General features: G+C 39.3%; 1 protein-coding gene across 2 annotated transcripts; it reads left to right on the plus strand.

The window, feature by feature from the left end:
* Positions 1 to 477: 477 nt before the first annotated feature.
* Positions 478 to 14,565, plus strand: mks1 (MKS transition zone complex subunit 1). Of its 2 annotated transcripts, none has more exons than XM_049593065.1 (18): positions 478 to 850; positions 1,019 to 1,140; positions 2,975 to 3,027; positions 3,138 to 3,305; positions 5,179 to 5,279; positions 6,808 to 6,936; positions 7,146 to 7,250; positions 7,462 to 7,570; positions 7,711 to 7,767; positions 9,206 to 9,248; positions 9,332 to 9,394; positions 9,496 to 9,566; positions 9,655 to 9,724; positions 9,838 to 9,945; positions 10,901 to 11,034; positions 12,802 to 12,884; positions 13,017 to 13,114; positions 13,810 to 14,565. In XM_049593065.1, exons 1-18 carry the CDS (start codon positions 774 to 776, stop codon positions 13,911 to 13,913), a joined length of 1,695 nt encoding a protein of 564 aa, XP_049449022.1. In that variant the 5' UTR covers positions 478 to 773; the 3' UTR covers positions 13,914 to 14,565. The 2 variants fall into 2 exon arrangements, with proteins under 2 accessions (XP_049449022.1, XP_049449024.1); XM_049593067.1 differs by having other exon boundaries at positions 5,182 to 5,279.
* The last annotated feature ends 746 nt before the right edge of the window (positions 14,566 to 15,311 follow it).

Raw genomic sequence — 15,311 nt, forward strand, 5'->3', positions numbered from 1 at the left:
GATAAAAGAAAAGGGGCAATAGTCGTAGAATTTGTTCAAATTCCTTTGATTACGGATATAACAGAGCTGGGGTGGCTTGAGTTATAGATTTAAAGATGTTACAATTGCTAATCAAACCATATCTATGAGATATTCTTATACAATGTGACAGATCCACTTTTATCAACCAAATAAGTCACAGACCAAATTCCCGTCTCCATCCAGTTCATGTTATACAATGATTTTTTTTATTCAAAACAAAGTTATAACGGCCTCTACAATAAAAACACAAATAAATAAATTAGGCTGTAAGTAGCAATTGCAGAGGTGATGTAATCTGGTGTGAAAATGTCAACAAATAATTATTGTACAGTCAAACAAAACATGTGAGGAAGTTTTCCGTCATTTTTCGGCTCTATACTTCCGTCCAGCAGGTGGCGGTAATGCTCGTATATATATGCTGCTTTGCCAACTACCAAAAAATTCACACGCGAAGAACCACCCGTATCTCTATGGCAACAACGATAACTATCCGTTTGCTGTGCTTCTTGCTAGCTTGTTAGCTCCTCATAGTAGCTGTTATATACAACACTAAGCGTTTATTTACTGTCATTCTTGTCGCTTCTTATTCGCAAATACTCTCAGCAGTTAGCTAATATATCGCATGTTGTTGCGAGAATGTAAAAGACAAAAAGTAGCTGTGTGCTAACTAGCTAACGAAAAGTGCTAGCTAACATCAAATAAACAGTATACCGCGAATGTTTATGTGCTAACTGGATATTAAAGCTAATTTAATGGCAGACAGTTGGAACACGGATGAGGGGGAAGCTGTGTATCGGTCCCGGGATGCTGTGAAAAACATGAGAATAAGGTAGGTGACGGTAACGTTAAGATTAGCTTAGCTACAAAAACCCCCACATGCTAACATTAACGTTACTCTGAAGGGTTGGAGGAGGATTTACAGTTTACTTTAAGATTCTGCATCTGCACAGCTCATGTTATCATATTCAATTCGTATTCATTTGTTTCCCCACTTCAGGGTGCGTATAGAGAGGGTGACCTCCACAGCAGCCCTCTCTCAGCACCTCCAGCAGCAGGTCCTGTCCCAGCAGGACAGAGGAGCCATTGAACTGGAAACCCTCACTCCACCAGGCCAGACAGGTACAAGTATTTTTACTGGTGAGGGGAAGACTAATGGTGGTGGAGATGGTCAGAGGAGAAATCCTCAGGTGGACAGTCTTACAGCTTTCGCCAGTTCATATTAATTATTCACTTTGTCTCTTGTGCTGTGCTCATGTGTTGCACCTCTTACTCCAACCTGCTTCCTTTACTCGCTCTCTAGTAAACATTTTGGGTCTCTATATTTCCCTTGCTTGACATTTTAATTTGTAAGAACTTCTATGCTTGATTGTCAGCTACGATATTGTCAGCAGGACATGAGAAAAACTAAAAAATAAATAACAACAGTGGTAATAATAAAAATGCAAAGCTAAAGGACAGCACACTGCCAGTTAAAGGAAAGAAAGTACAATTATGTGCCAGTTTGTATTATGAGTAGGTTGTGGTTGACCCCCTTGCTAGGTATGATGCATTCTTTTAACAGGTGTGATTGGTTGTCACAGACAAGCCCTTTTGTGAGCCTTCAAGCTGTGGACACCCAGTAGAAATGAAATGAACTGCTGACTGAAAGAGTTCTCATTGTTAGTGTGATCACTCTGCTGATGGAAGGTTGAGACAGACCCAACTCATTACTGCTGCACTGTCACATTTTTCCACTTTTCCAAATATCTTAGTTTTGTGATCATTTTATTTCTGGCATTGTTGTTATTGCGTTGGGTGGGAAATGTGTGCATGTCCCTAATGAGATCAACCACAAACATTATCCCTGCAAGAGCTAATCTGTAGCATTTCATATACTCGCTGTCATCCACCATTTGGGGAATATTTTTCTGACCTCTTTGTCTTTCCTCCATTTTCTCCTCTGCTTAAGAAACTCTTAAGCCTCTTAAAAGTCCTCCTATCTGCTCCAAGCAGTTTTTCACATTAGGAGCTCTTGAAAGGTCCAAGAAGCTTTGTGAATAACCTTTAACTCTACAAGGACTCAGTCTTAATTTTAAGCAGAAATCCTAAGAAAATGTCACAATTCTAAGGATTTTCAAAAATAATTTTGTCACTGATAGCAACTTTTAGTACCAGGAAGCTTTGTGAATACGGCCTCAGGTGCTCTCACCTTGACTGGCTGAATTTATCTAATAAAACTACTTCCAAAAGAGGTTTTTGATAATGATTTCTCATTTTAAAAGACAAGATCCACCTGCAGCTCAGTAAAAAATATTCATTTCTGTCTGTAGATAAGGTCAGTGTTTTTCAAACATGCTCGTTTATGTGTAGATACATGAATTGCAGATCTCCCAGAAACATTTCACATGCTTTTAAATTGATCTTCAAACATTCATTTGTTTTCAACCAGGCAAAAAATGATCTCCATTTACCATATTGTTGTACATCATAACATCAAGAAACATTTTAAATCAAACACACAGGTCCACAGTTATGGGATTAATCGAACATCTCATTGAAATTTATCTTATCCTCCTTGTCAGCTTTTAGGTCACACTTAAAGAAATGTCTCATTTCATCTTGATTCGTGTGACATGTTTTTTTCTCCTGGTTATTTATATCTTCTTATTATAGGTATGTTTTTATGGTTGTGTTGTTTTCTTTTCCATTTTTCTCTTTGTTTCTGTTGGTTTTCTGGTGCCTGTGATATTGTTTAGTGTAATGTGTTCCTTGTTTGTTTTTGTTGTTGCTTATTTTGAGTAATTTCTCTTTTTTCCTGTTATTTGAATAGGACAGGACTTTAAATGACCCGTTTAGACTTTCCTTTCTCTCTGGAGCTGAAATAACTTCCTCTGTATACATCTTGTGTTTTCTTGTTATTGTGTAAATAAATAAATATTTTAATGACTCGACATTTCTGTTACTCTGTCACCAGGTGATAATGAGGAGGAGCTGGTGGTGGGCTGGCAGGAGAAACTCTTCAGTCAGGTAGGCTGTTTCCTCAAAGTGCTTTAGATGATGTGTGTCCTGGTTATGACCCCGACCTCCTCACCATCATGTCTGTGTGTGTGTGTGTGTGTGTGTGTGTGTGGTCCCAGTATGAGATGGAGCTGTTCCAGAATGACGCAGCGTGTCAGACTCCTCTGGACCGTCAGTACCACACAGAAGTGAAGGCCCTGAACAAGGCCAAGGGTCGACGTAATCACAGGATATTTACATACACCGATCATGACCGCTACACCGCCTGTCTGCCATTCCACCAACTGGTAGGTTATGCTGCATCCAACAACATCAGCGCCATCACCAGTATTTTACATTGCAGGTTTATATTTTCATATACAAAGCAGATAAAGCCTAAATGAGAGTCATAAGAGACAAAGTGAATGATTCCGTTTACTGCAGTCTCTTCCAGTCATGTCTTTAAATGATTCAGTGCAGTCTTTATTATCCACAGTAACAGCAGATTAGGATTTTAAACATGTTGTAGGCTGTCACAAAGCCGTTTTATTCAGTTATGTGTGTGTCTGCCTGTTATGAGAGCAGACATGCTTGCTGCCATGTTCACATTTTTTGTCAGTAAGCTTTTTTCCATGACGAAAACGAGCTGATGAGCTAAAAATAGATCCTGATAGTAAAAACTAAGACGAAATCCATGTTTAATTTTTGTTGACGAGACGAGAAGTGATGAAAATATAGATTTCGTCTTAGTTTTTATTGTCAAAATCTATTTTTAGCTCATCGTCTCGTTTTCGTCATGGAAAAAGGCTTGTTGCTGAAAAATTTTCATCATAGTTTTTGTCAGTGAAATTAACGCATTACTTCATGACTCTCTAGGTAAAATTTTTGGCACACAGGTTCCTCAGGACTTTGAAACTTTGTATCTGGGCCGTGTTTCCTTTTTGGACCAAAGGAAGGATATAAGATTATTACAAATTCTTTTAACGGCAGCTAAAAAATCTATTAACAGGAGATGACTAAATCCAGCACCACCAACAATAGATGATTGGCTTGGAATATTTTTAGAAATATTCAAAATGGAAAAAATAACATATTGTTTAAGAACCCAAAAAGAGCAAGTCTATCTAATTTGGAACAAATCGCATATATTACCGCTATTAGAGCTGACTTTATCTGAGCCTATGGTCCGTTAGACTTTATTTTATTGTGTTTTATTACTCCTGTAACTTTATTATCTGACCTGGCTGGCAACTTTATCTCCCACTGTTCCATGTAAATAGTTGCTTATGTGATTTCCTGTTTCTTATTTTATATACTAAAACTGGGAAGATCTACACTGTGAATGAAGATGCAGCTACTGTAATGTTATAACCATGTCTTTCCAAACAAAGATATAATTATAAAAAAAAAGAAATTTAACGCATTACTCTTGAATGAAAACAAGGTCTTCTTCAGATCCTTAAAAGATTTTAAGAAAAGCGTTGACCTCCAGGGCTGACAGTGGAGCAGTCACTGCACAGTGACATGCTGCAAATCTTTATCTCCTTAAATCATTACTCACCCTCTCTGCTGTGGGACGCCATTTTCTGCTTCCATCATGAAGTCGGTCTTATTGTTGAGTGAAATATAGTAGCTAGCATGTAGCATCTGATCTGACATGCAATTGTCTTTGAGAGCACTTGTTTGCACTTGTTCTCATATGATTAACCTATGAACTAACTTGCAAACTCGGACCACTGATTTGCCAAACCTTCTGATTTTATTTTGTAGTAACAAAAATTCTTAGGGGAAATGTATTGGAGTAACAGTATTCATTTGATTTAGGAAATGTAGTGGTGTAATAGTGAAAGTTGACAGACATATAAAAACTCAAGTAAAGTACAGATACTCCCAAAAAATACTTAAGTATTATAACAAGTCTTATTACTTTGTTACATCACACTGCTGTTGGTTTCTACTACCACTTCGAGAAAACAGAAGACATTTCCTGAGAATTTTATTTTATTCTGTTGAGTGTTTTTTCCTGTTATTCAGGGTCTTTATATTTTTGATACCTGTGATATTTTTTAAATAAAGTTTACCTTGTTTGACACTGTAGTGTTACACATGAACCAGACTTCTCGCCACACACTGTAGCTGTGTTTGTAATTGTGTGTTTGTTTGTTTTTTTTACCCTGAAAGCAGCACTCCACTGACCTACTGACCACAACCAAATCCAGCCCCACATTCCTGGCCGAAAGGATGGCCAGCATAAGACACAGACGGCAGGACAGACGTACCATGTGAGTGAAGCAACGGATCATTTTTTAAAATGGATTGATAACCCAGATTGTCGTCCATGGGGAGATTCTGTCTTCTGCTTTACGATTCTCAAAATGTAATTGAAGTCTCCCCTTGTAATTAACTTTCTGTCTGTGGTTGTTCAGTATCTGCATTTAATTGTGTAAATACAGTTCAGTTATGTTCAAAGTTCATTAAGTAACTTTATTGCAAACAATGCTAATTAAAGCTGGGGTTGGAAAAGGGGTGAAAAAAAAAAGCAAACAGAAGTTAAAAACATGCCCTCCTCCTGCAGCTCTATCCTCTGTGTCCAAAGCCCCTACCACCAGGCAGCCACAGGCATATGCATGCGCTTCATACAGTGACCCAGTGTTCCCCATACATTCATTTATTTAATCTTATTTAATTGTAGAGCTGCACGCAGCCCAGGGTCACACCGCCTTGCTCCCTGCCACTGTGGACCTGCTTCACTGCTAGGAGACCATGCCTTAGCTTTGGACCTTTGGTCTGCTGCAGTAGTGGCTCGAATTTAGCCGGTGCAAACCCACCAGTGCAAAGATGTAACAGTGGGCTGGTGGGTTAAACCTGTGTAATGGCAGCAACAGAAAGTTTGCTGATCAGGTGCGAGGTTGGGGCTGTGTGGTCCCCCTGAGCTGGGGTTTGCGCTAGCTCAATGGAGGTTGCTGCAGCTGCTGGCTGGGGGTCTGTCCTCAGAGCTGCTGCCTGCTCTCCTGTGGGCAAGAAGAAGAAGAAGAAGAAGAAGAAGAACCTATCCATGCATTTAATAGAGAGATGTCAGAATGAGGGGGCTGCCTTGGACAGGCGTCCAGGACAATGGGGGGTTTGGTGCCTTGCTCAAGGGCGCATCGGCAGTGCCCAGGAGGCAAACAGGCACCTCTCCAGCTACCAGTTCACCATCCATGCTTTGTCAGTACAGGCACTTGAGCCGGCAAACCTCTGGTTCCCAAGTCAAGTCCCTATGTGCTGAGCTACAGCCGTCCCAAAAGTGGTCGAGGTGGTCTCTAGCGGCGGAGAGTGAAGCAGAGGACACACTGTGATTTCAAGACTCTAGCTAACGTTAGCAACATAAACGTGAATTTGAAGCTGCAGCCTTTGGCTCGAGTCAGCAGTTGGCTAAACTATAAGCAGTATTTATTTTCTCTGTATCTCTGAAACACTTCAGTTGGCTTTTGTTGCCAATGCCAGAGTAGCAACAGAATCAGGCTTTTACCACCTGGGACATACACGCGCATCTGCATTTGCAGAACAGCCAATAGGAATGGCCTCTCTCTGAAATGACGTATGATTGGCCAAAGTCTTTGATCATGGACTAGATTTTCTAAAGCCTGAAAACAGTAGGAGATGCAGAAGTCTCAGTTCACTTGAGTTACAGTATAAGTTTATTACAGGATTTTTGCCCAATGACACCAAAATAAAACTGCCTACCCCAGGTTTAATCCTCAAAGACAGAACGTGTAGTGTTTAGTATTTTAAACAGTCATGTGATTGGATGGTCTGGTGTACTTACAGGGATTGTAGCATCCCTAAATCAAAGATTGTCAACTGGGAGCCCACCGAGGAATTTGTAAAGAGCCGTCATGTGGTGAATAACGCCATGCAGACCATGCACATCATGGGAGACCTGGGCCCCTCTGGAAGGTAACACCATTAACCCACCTGCAGCACTCTCAAACATTAGTGTCATCCATCAGTTTGCACCTGGTGTTAACTTGCAATCTGTATTGTTCTCACAAGAGCAAAGTCGTGAAAGAACTATTTGCTATTAGCAGGTTTTATTGTCAGCATAAATTGAAATATACTAGTGGATGTTGAGTTGTGATTTTCTCTCTGTAAATTTGCTTTCTCAGGCTGGGCCAGAAAGAGAATGAATATGTGCTGGCAACTGTAAAAACAGATGGGAGTGGAACAGTCATTGTAAAACCTGACTTCAACAAAGGCAGAGAGCCGTACAGGCAAGTTCACAACATGACTGGAGACTGTGTGTAACTCCAGTACTGACAGATGCAACATCAACGTGTTTTAAAACAACTGTCTGACCTGTATGTATGTTCTGTGAATGTGTTGCCACACCAGCGACTGAAAGTCTCGACACAATTCTGATGAAACTGGACTGTTTATTATAAGGATTAATGGATGCATGTTTTTGTGTGTCCTGTTTTGTAGGATTGTAACAGAGGGGAACAAGAGAGAAGTTTGGCGTTTCATTTTGGAGAACGTAAGCCCCGGTATGCAACCAGAGGAAAAAGAGAGGGAGCAGAACATGTACAAAGACGTGAGTTTATCTCCATCACTTTTCCTCCAGGACCAGAACAGCATTTAATAGCATAGCGTTTAATGTTTGTGTTTATGATATTGATTATGGAGTCAAACATGTTTAATGACGAGGACACATCGACTTTTCTCTGTCTGTAGCTGTACGTACGGCATAAAGAGTACCTCAACAGCCTTGTTGGACAGGACTTTGAAATGGTAAGTCATGTAACAAATTATCACTGGAGCTGAATTTGATCTGAAGATAGGGACCGGTGCCTGTTATTGTTTCCCAGAGGCAAAAGTTACATTTTCAAATTGCTTGTTTCGTCCCAGCTGGAACCGCACGTCAGTATGGTGTCAGAAAGATGTTGGAGTCTTTGGTTGAACAGGTTTAAATTTTGGTTAGAATGAAAGTTGGGTTGACAACGTTGTGTGGACGTTAATGGTATGGCGTTTAGCAACTAAATGTCGTTACTCTACATCAAAATAATGTTAGCATGAGATGATTGAAGACATTGGATTTTGGCTACTACCACAGAAATATCAGCGTCATCTGTCATCAGTTTTCAACGTCAAATTAAAATTGGCATTAGATATTGTCCTGACTAGAGCTGCCCCCTAATAGTTGACCAAAAGTTAGTCGTCATCCAGAAAGGTCATTAGTCAGTAAGATTTCATTGGTCACTTAGTCGCAGAAGAAAAAACAAACAAAGAATAAACAAAAAAAAACTAAATGTGAAACTCTATCAGGAGCTGCGCCTTGCCAGAATAAATCCAAACCTATATAACTGGACCATGTGGGAATTTAATTTAAAAGGACAGACACAAGAAGTGTCCACGCTCAGTAGTCAGACAGGAGTCAGGTTAATTTCCACGGCTGGTACCTGCGGTTATTCCACAGGCTAGTTAATAACATGTCGGGCAGGAAATCCAAAGTGTGGCATCATTTTGAGAAGGTGAAGGACGAACCCAAGGTGATATGTAAACTCATCTTCATTGGTCAACTACAAACATGACGTATCATCTGAAACATGGAAGTAGCTACATGCCCATCAGCCCACAGCGTCATTAACAGGCGGCTCGCTCAGTGTGTGACGTGCACTTGTAGATAAAATGTAGGCCTATATTAATGAAGGTTCATTAGTACTCTTTTGTATTTCTCTGTAATGTAGCACAGTGTTAACAATGTTACTGATACTATTCTTTCTCACACCTTCAACTCAAACCACCAAAATATATCATTTAATCATTACATTAATATCATAAACATGCAGGCAGCTAGTCGACTGATGGACCGTGATGATGACTGTTGGTCCACTATCAAAATTCTTAGTCACGGGGGCAGCCCTAGTCCTTACAATAAATTTTTGTCACCCATTTAAAAAAAGCTACCTAAATTCAACCAAATATGAGTGTCTAACGATGTTGGTGGCCAGCTGGGGTCTGACCAACACATCAAACCTAAAGATATTCTGTTTACTGTCATGTATGACACCAAAAAGCAGCCTCACATTTCAGAAGCTGGAACCAACATGTTTGACATCTCTTAAATATTAACATTGGACTTAAACAAAATGTTAAACTAGCTAACTAACACTTTTTATGTTGGTCATTTGGCAAAGGCTTTTGCACTGACTACATGTCTCTCCTTTAGCCTCCGATGGGTATTCTGCGTTACCTGATGAATGGAGAGATAGGTGAGTAGGACAGCTGTGATTGTCACCACTGTTTATGTCTGTCTGTGGCATTTATATCACTTCTTATTCTCCTTTGTCCCCAGTCTCAGCCAAAGGCTTTGAATATGATGATTTATACATCCACTTCTTCATGGAGCTGCCCAACAGTACGTCACATACAGCATATGACACCATTTACACTGTATTGAGACATTCTAAATGAGTTCAATTTAACCACCTCAACTTGTATTGTTCTCCTTTGCTTAAGATTGGTCCAGCTTGCCGTTTCAGTCCCTCTCAGGCGTTACTCAGACCTGCCGGGCCAAAACATTAGGGAAGGTGTGTACACGGTAAAAGAGACGTGTGAACAGCTACAGAGCGTGGCTGCTGAGGTTTGTTTAACCCTCAATACTCTGTCTGCCAACAGGAAAATGTGGCTTTCTTCAGTTTTCCCTTCAGCTTTGAGGCTTTCTACATGACTGAAAAAGAGAGTGAGGGTTAGTATCAGCCATTAAATATAGAGTTAATTAGTTTTTTGCGGTAGTTAAATCTGAGTGGTTCTGTTTGTTTGTGCTGCATTTAAACTGATACATGAGTCTTTGTATTTCAGAGTCAGTTCTCCAGTGGCCAGTGATCTATTTCAAGGTTCTGTCTCTGGACTCCTGGCAGCGCTATCGAACTGAAGGATATGGCTATCTGCTTTTCCCTGCCGTGCCTGGTATGCTGTGTGAGCTGTGAAGTTGTTGGAGTAAAAATACTGAAATGATTAATTGATTTGATCATCAGAGTATTTGCTGTTACTTTGCTGTTGTTTCAGCTCTTAATAATATTTGAAAAAGATATGTAGAAATGTAGATGATGAACTAATCGCTAATTCACCCACAAAACAAAGCACATACACAGTTGGTGTATTAATGGAGATTTTATAGTTTTTGATCATATTTTTACACTTAATGTCTTCTATGTATTTATGTGAGTTTTGTATTTTTCTTTAGTTTTTATTTTTATTATGTTTCAAAAAAAAAATTCAAGATAGATTTGTGTCAGTTTCAGTTTGGATTTTATTATTTAAAAATGTTTATTTTTTAATTATTTTAAAATGTTTATTTTCAGTTGAGTTTTTATTATTTAGCAATGTTTATTTTTTTATTATTTAAAAAATGTTCAGTTTTTTATTATTTCAAAGTATTTCATTTCAGTTCAGTTTTTATTATTTAAGAGTTTTATTTTTTATATTAGAATGTTTATTCTTTATTATTTAACAATGTTAATTTTTATTCTATAAAAGTTAGTTTTTATTATTTAAAAATGTTTAGTTTCAGTTTAGTTTCTATTAGTTGTGGTATTAGTTTTAGTTTTTAATTTTTTGGTGGGATATTTGTCAGGATAAAGATTTAAGAAATTCAGAAGAGATATAACAATACAGACACAACACTTAGTAAACTCACAGTCCAGTAAACATGGCATATTGACAAAGACTAAAACTTAAGATGTTTCTTTTTATTTTATTATAGTCTTGTGTGTACACAATGTTGCTTCAGTTGAGTTCAGATCTTTTTTCCTAAAGTCGAGTTTTTATTTTATTTTAGTTAAATGTTTTTTTCACACCTAGTTTTTAGTTTAGTTTTAGTTTACTTTAATAACCTTGGTGTGTGTACTTCTGTGTGTACCAGGTAAACATATAATAACATGCCATACGTGGAGACCCCTTCAGACGGGGACCATCTCTGCACTGAGGCGCTTCTTTATCGGAGGTTCTCCGGAGCTTGAGGACCTCAGCTATGTCAGAATACCAGGGACCTTCAAGGTAGGCTCCCACCTCTGTGGAAGCTCTCTGAGGATGACACAGCCAATATGAACAGTTTAAGCTAATGAAGACGTAAAGATTCATTTGGATTTATGTTTACATACATTTATTAGTTGCACTGTTTCCTGTGGCTGTCGGCACAGTTTGAGTAAATAGGGTCATCTGGCAGGGAGGACATTTCAAAATAGACTCTAACAAATAGAGAGTGGAGTGAAAAAGGTAGAAAACATAAAATGCTGCAGATTCTGCTGGTCTTGGTTTTATTGTAATGAGGGCTGCAGCATCGATTCTTCTAGTAATCGAGTATTCTATAGATTATTTTGGCGATTAATCGAGTAATCGGTTAAGAAATACTGCCTGTTTTCATTAAATTACTTTAGCTTTATATAAGGACAATAGTAACATGTAGAAGAGAAAATAAGAGTCTGAAATGAGAGAAATGAGCAACAAATTTGTTTCCTTTTTTGAAAGTCAGAGCTGTGTCACGCAGATGACCGATTTCACGTGGACTCACACTACGCTGCTATTTCTCATGCTGTCAAAAATAATTAGTGTCAGGCAGTAGCGTCACTACAAGTAGCAATATTACGAATTAAACAGCATTCTCAGTAGCGTGGAGGTGATGTCACGGGGCACCTACCTGCCAACCATCATCGCAATATTTCAATCTTCATTATGAAACGTCAGACAGATTGTTGTTGATTAATTTATAGCTCTACGGCGGAGGTAACGTAAGCAGGTTGTGAAACAGAAATGAACATTCATGTGAAACACAGTGCGCCTTGTAGTTGTACTGAATTTGAGACAAATAATTTACCTCGAGGCTGTTTAGTAGTCGAATAATTTGAGTTTCCTATCATAGCATCTCTCAGCAGTATTTAAAGGGACCCTCTTGAGTTTTCTTGTAAATAAACACAGCTCTGGTGAAATACAGATTTTGTCACACAGATACCTTATCACACATTAACAATGCTGATTTTGTGAATATTTCAGAACCTACATTGTTTATGTCCATGTTCATCCCCAAATCAAAAATACACATTTTTCCTCTCACCTGTAGAGCTATGAATCAATCGAGATTGTTTTCTTGTGAGTTGCTGAGTGTTGGAGACATCAGCTGTAGAGATGTCTGCCTTCTCTTATAGTGAATGGAACTAGATGACACTCGGCCTGTGGTGCTCAAAGTGCCAAAAAATATATTTGATCATGTAGAAACTATTTTCTCTACATCAGATTACACCCACCAACTGCATCACTGCGCAGGAAGAAGCATGCATCTACCTCTAGCTCACTTAGCACCATTGAGCGATCTAAAGTTACAGCTCAGCCGAGGGAGACGCCATTAATGTTGACATCTTGCGCTTTCACAAACAGTCATTGAGGAGATTAATGCTTCCTTCTATGGGTGATACAGCTGGATGGTGTAGTTCGGTAGAAAGAAAATAGTTCCTACATATAACTGCTCACAACAAGGTCTGTGGATTGTCTTGATTAACCGGGTCATGATTTCTGGAAAGAGACATTGACGAGGTTGAAGTGTATTTTTTGACGCTTTGAGCACCACAAGCCGAGTGCCATCTGTTTTGATTATACTGGAGAGAAGGCAGACATCCCTATGGCTGATATTTCTAACACTCTGCAGCTCACATCAAAACAATCTAGACTGACAAACAGCACGACAGGTAAGAGGAAAAACATGTATTTTTGATTTTGAGGTGAACTGTCTCTTTAATATTTTTGTTTTTATACTGTCATTCATGGCTGCAGGGAGAGAGGCTGAGTCGCTTTGGCTTTTGCACTGAAACCACAGGAAGTGTCACCTTTAATCTGCACTGCATCCAGCAAGCCAGGTGAGCATGCCTGAAATATTTGTGCGCTAACTATCTGAAATATTTCATGTATCATCAACTTTCAAATGTTTTAATTTCCTGTACAGTAGCTGTGCCATGTCTTTAAATGTATCCATGCTGTGTGTGTTTCAGGGCCTTTGTTGATGCAGCCATGTTGAAGAAGAGGAGGCAGAAAGTCTTTGACCAGCTGGGAGGATTTAGTCAGCAAGGAGCTGTTTGCACCATCCTGGGTAATGACATTCATTCAGATTTGGTTATTCAGGAGGTTAAAGCTGAAAACACACCGGGGCTGATGTGTTGCGCTGCAGCTCATCAGCAGATGGCCACACAAAGTTATTGATACTCATACTGAAAGATCTGCATTAGCTTAATCATGATTTAACTTAAAATCATGTGTGGACAGCCACTAATTAAAGTTGATTTCTCACCTGAAGAGCCAACATCTTTTGGCCACTGTCTTTATAATGACGGGATTGTGGGTTGTTTAGCTCGGTCGACCTCAGCAACAAGTCTCTCCTCATCCATTCTTCATCACACATGAGACACAGCTACATCTACAGAGTTCTCTTTATGCATTCATGTGAGGAGAGGGGTTGAGCTGCTATAGGAGCAGAGAAAAAGAGCTGCTTTGGGAGCTGATATGTACAAGCAGAGGGCAGCAGGTCCAGGAGCGCTGACTTGCGTCTAGCCACCACCGGTGTGGGATTGTACATTGAAATAATAGTGGGGAGTGTGGGAGATCAACCCTTCAGGACACAAGTTTGTTTCGGCACGTAACTCCACAATATTCAAGCTGCACTTTTGTTTTAGATCTTTTTTTTTTTTTATAATAAGACAAACAACAACAAGCAAATCTGATCTATTGACAGTTTGTCTTACCGTGGTCATGACATATTATCTATCTGCATTTTTTTTTCTTTGTCAGAGGCCTTCCAGAGGGCCAGGAAAAAGATGCAAGAGGCCCGAGAAAGTCTGCCCAGAGACCTCATCAGCGCCACCTCTCAGCTCCAGATCGAATCCTCTGCATAGGTGTAAGAAATCTGTGAAGGACTGTGGTTCTGTCAAATACATACAAACAAATGTCTCACACCTGCTGTGTAGAAGAGCAGCGACATCACCAGAAAGTTTGAATTGTCGTTTACAATATTACAATATGCTTTGTGAACACACACCATTCATCATGACCTGCTGTTAATAATATGGATTTATATCATGATGAATAAGGAGCAAAGCCAATATGCCTACTAAGTATGGTCTGGTTTGTTTCAGAGATGAGTTTATTTTCAGAGTTCGGAGGTTTGTGAAAACTGTAACAGAAATAAAATCCTTTATTTTAGATTTGGATTGTAGGTTTTTCACATTGTTATTTCTAACATTTAAAATGATATTTGTTGTAATAAAAACTTTTATATGAGCTATAACCACTGTTTTTGTCTGTGTTGTCCCATGTGATTGTAGCCATTTTCATTCAGATGTCAAAATTCTACTTGCACTATTTATTTATTTTCTGTACACAGTTATAGGCTGTGTAGATTTTGTGCAAAGGAGCTCCTGGTGTGTGGTATTGGTTGACTGTAACTAAGTACATTAACTGATAAATCATGATGTATCTTTATTGATTACGCTACCCGTCATTGTCACTCTTCACTTTTGTTTTTGCATCCATTTTCACAGGTTTGAATTAAAGATCCAAGATGTTTTTTTAATTAAGTAAATAAATACATTTCTTTGGTTGCAGATTTTTTAAAATCTGTGTTAGTAAACACCTCTTTTCCAAGATATTCCCTCTACCTGACAGGTGTGGCATATCAACATGCTGATGCATCATTACTACACAGGTGTGCCTTGGGCTGGTCACAGATGTCTCAGGTTTTGAGGGAGTGTGTCATTGGCATGTTACCATGAGACATCTCCAGTGTTGGTGAATTTGCCAATATATCCAACTGTCTTCACAACTGCACAAGTCAGTTACTATGACAAGCATTCAGATGAGCTTCTTTGAGACAGTTTCTGACAGCTTGTGCAGAAACTCTTCAGCTGTGCAAACCGATTATTGCATCAGCTGTTTGGGTGGCTGATCTCAGATGATATTGTAGGTGAAGACGCTGCATGCTAGTTGAGGAGGTACTGAGCTGGTCTGGCCTGCTTTGGATGTACTGCCCAGTACGTTTTAGAAAAGATTTTAGGATATTACTGATTAGTTTTAAGGCTCCACATGGTTCCTGTCCCAGCTATATCTCTGATCTCTTGGTACTGAACATGCCAGGACATACTTGGAGGTCTTTTGTCTGTTCCAGCAGCTGAAATCTAGAGGTCAAAGCTTTTGCTTTCAAGGCCTCGAGGTTCTGGAACAATCTGCCCGAGGAAATCAGGTCGGCCAAGTCAGTCATCTCTTACATCCCCTCTTCAAACAGACCTTTTTTTCCA

Source organism: Epinephelus fuscoguttatus, linkage group LG12 (genome assembly GCF_011397635.1).
Source record: "Epinephelus fuscoguttatus linkage group LG12, E.fuscoguttatus.final_Chr_v1".
NCBI lineage: Eukaryota > Metazoa > Chordata > Actinopteri > Perciformes > Serranidae > Epinephelus > Epinephelus fuscoguttatus.

What these genes read in the sequence shown, in the direction of transcription:
- mks1 (XM_049593065.1), top strand. Translation starts at nt 774, where the DNA reads ATGGCAGACAGTTGGAACACGGATGAGGGGGAAGCTGTGTATCGGTCC. An exon ending in AGGAGAAACTCTTCAGTCAG is followed by an intron (nt 3,028 to 3,137) that starts GTAGGCTGTTTC and finishes GTGTGGTCCCAG; the next exon opens with TATGAGATGGAGCTGTTCCA. An exon ending in GCTTTTCCCTGCCGTGCCTG is followed by an intron (nt 9,946 to 10,900) that starts GTATGCTGTGTG and finishes TGTGTGTACCAG; the next exon opens with GTAAACATATAATAACATGC.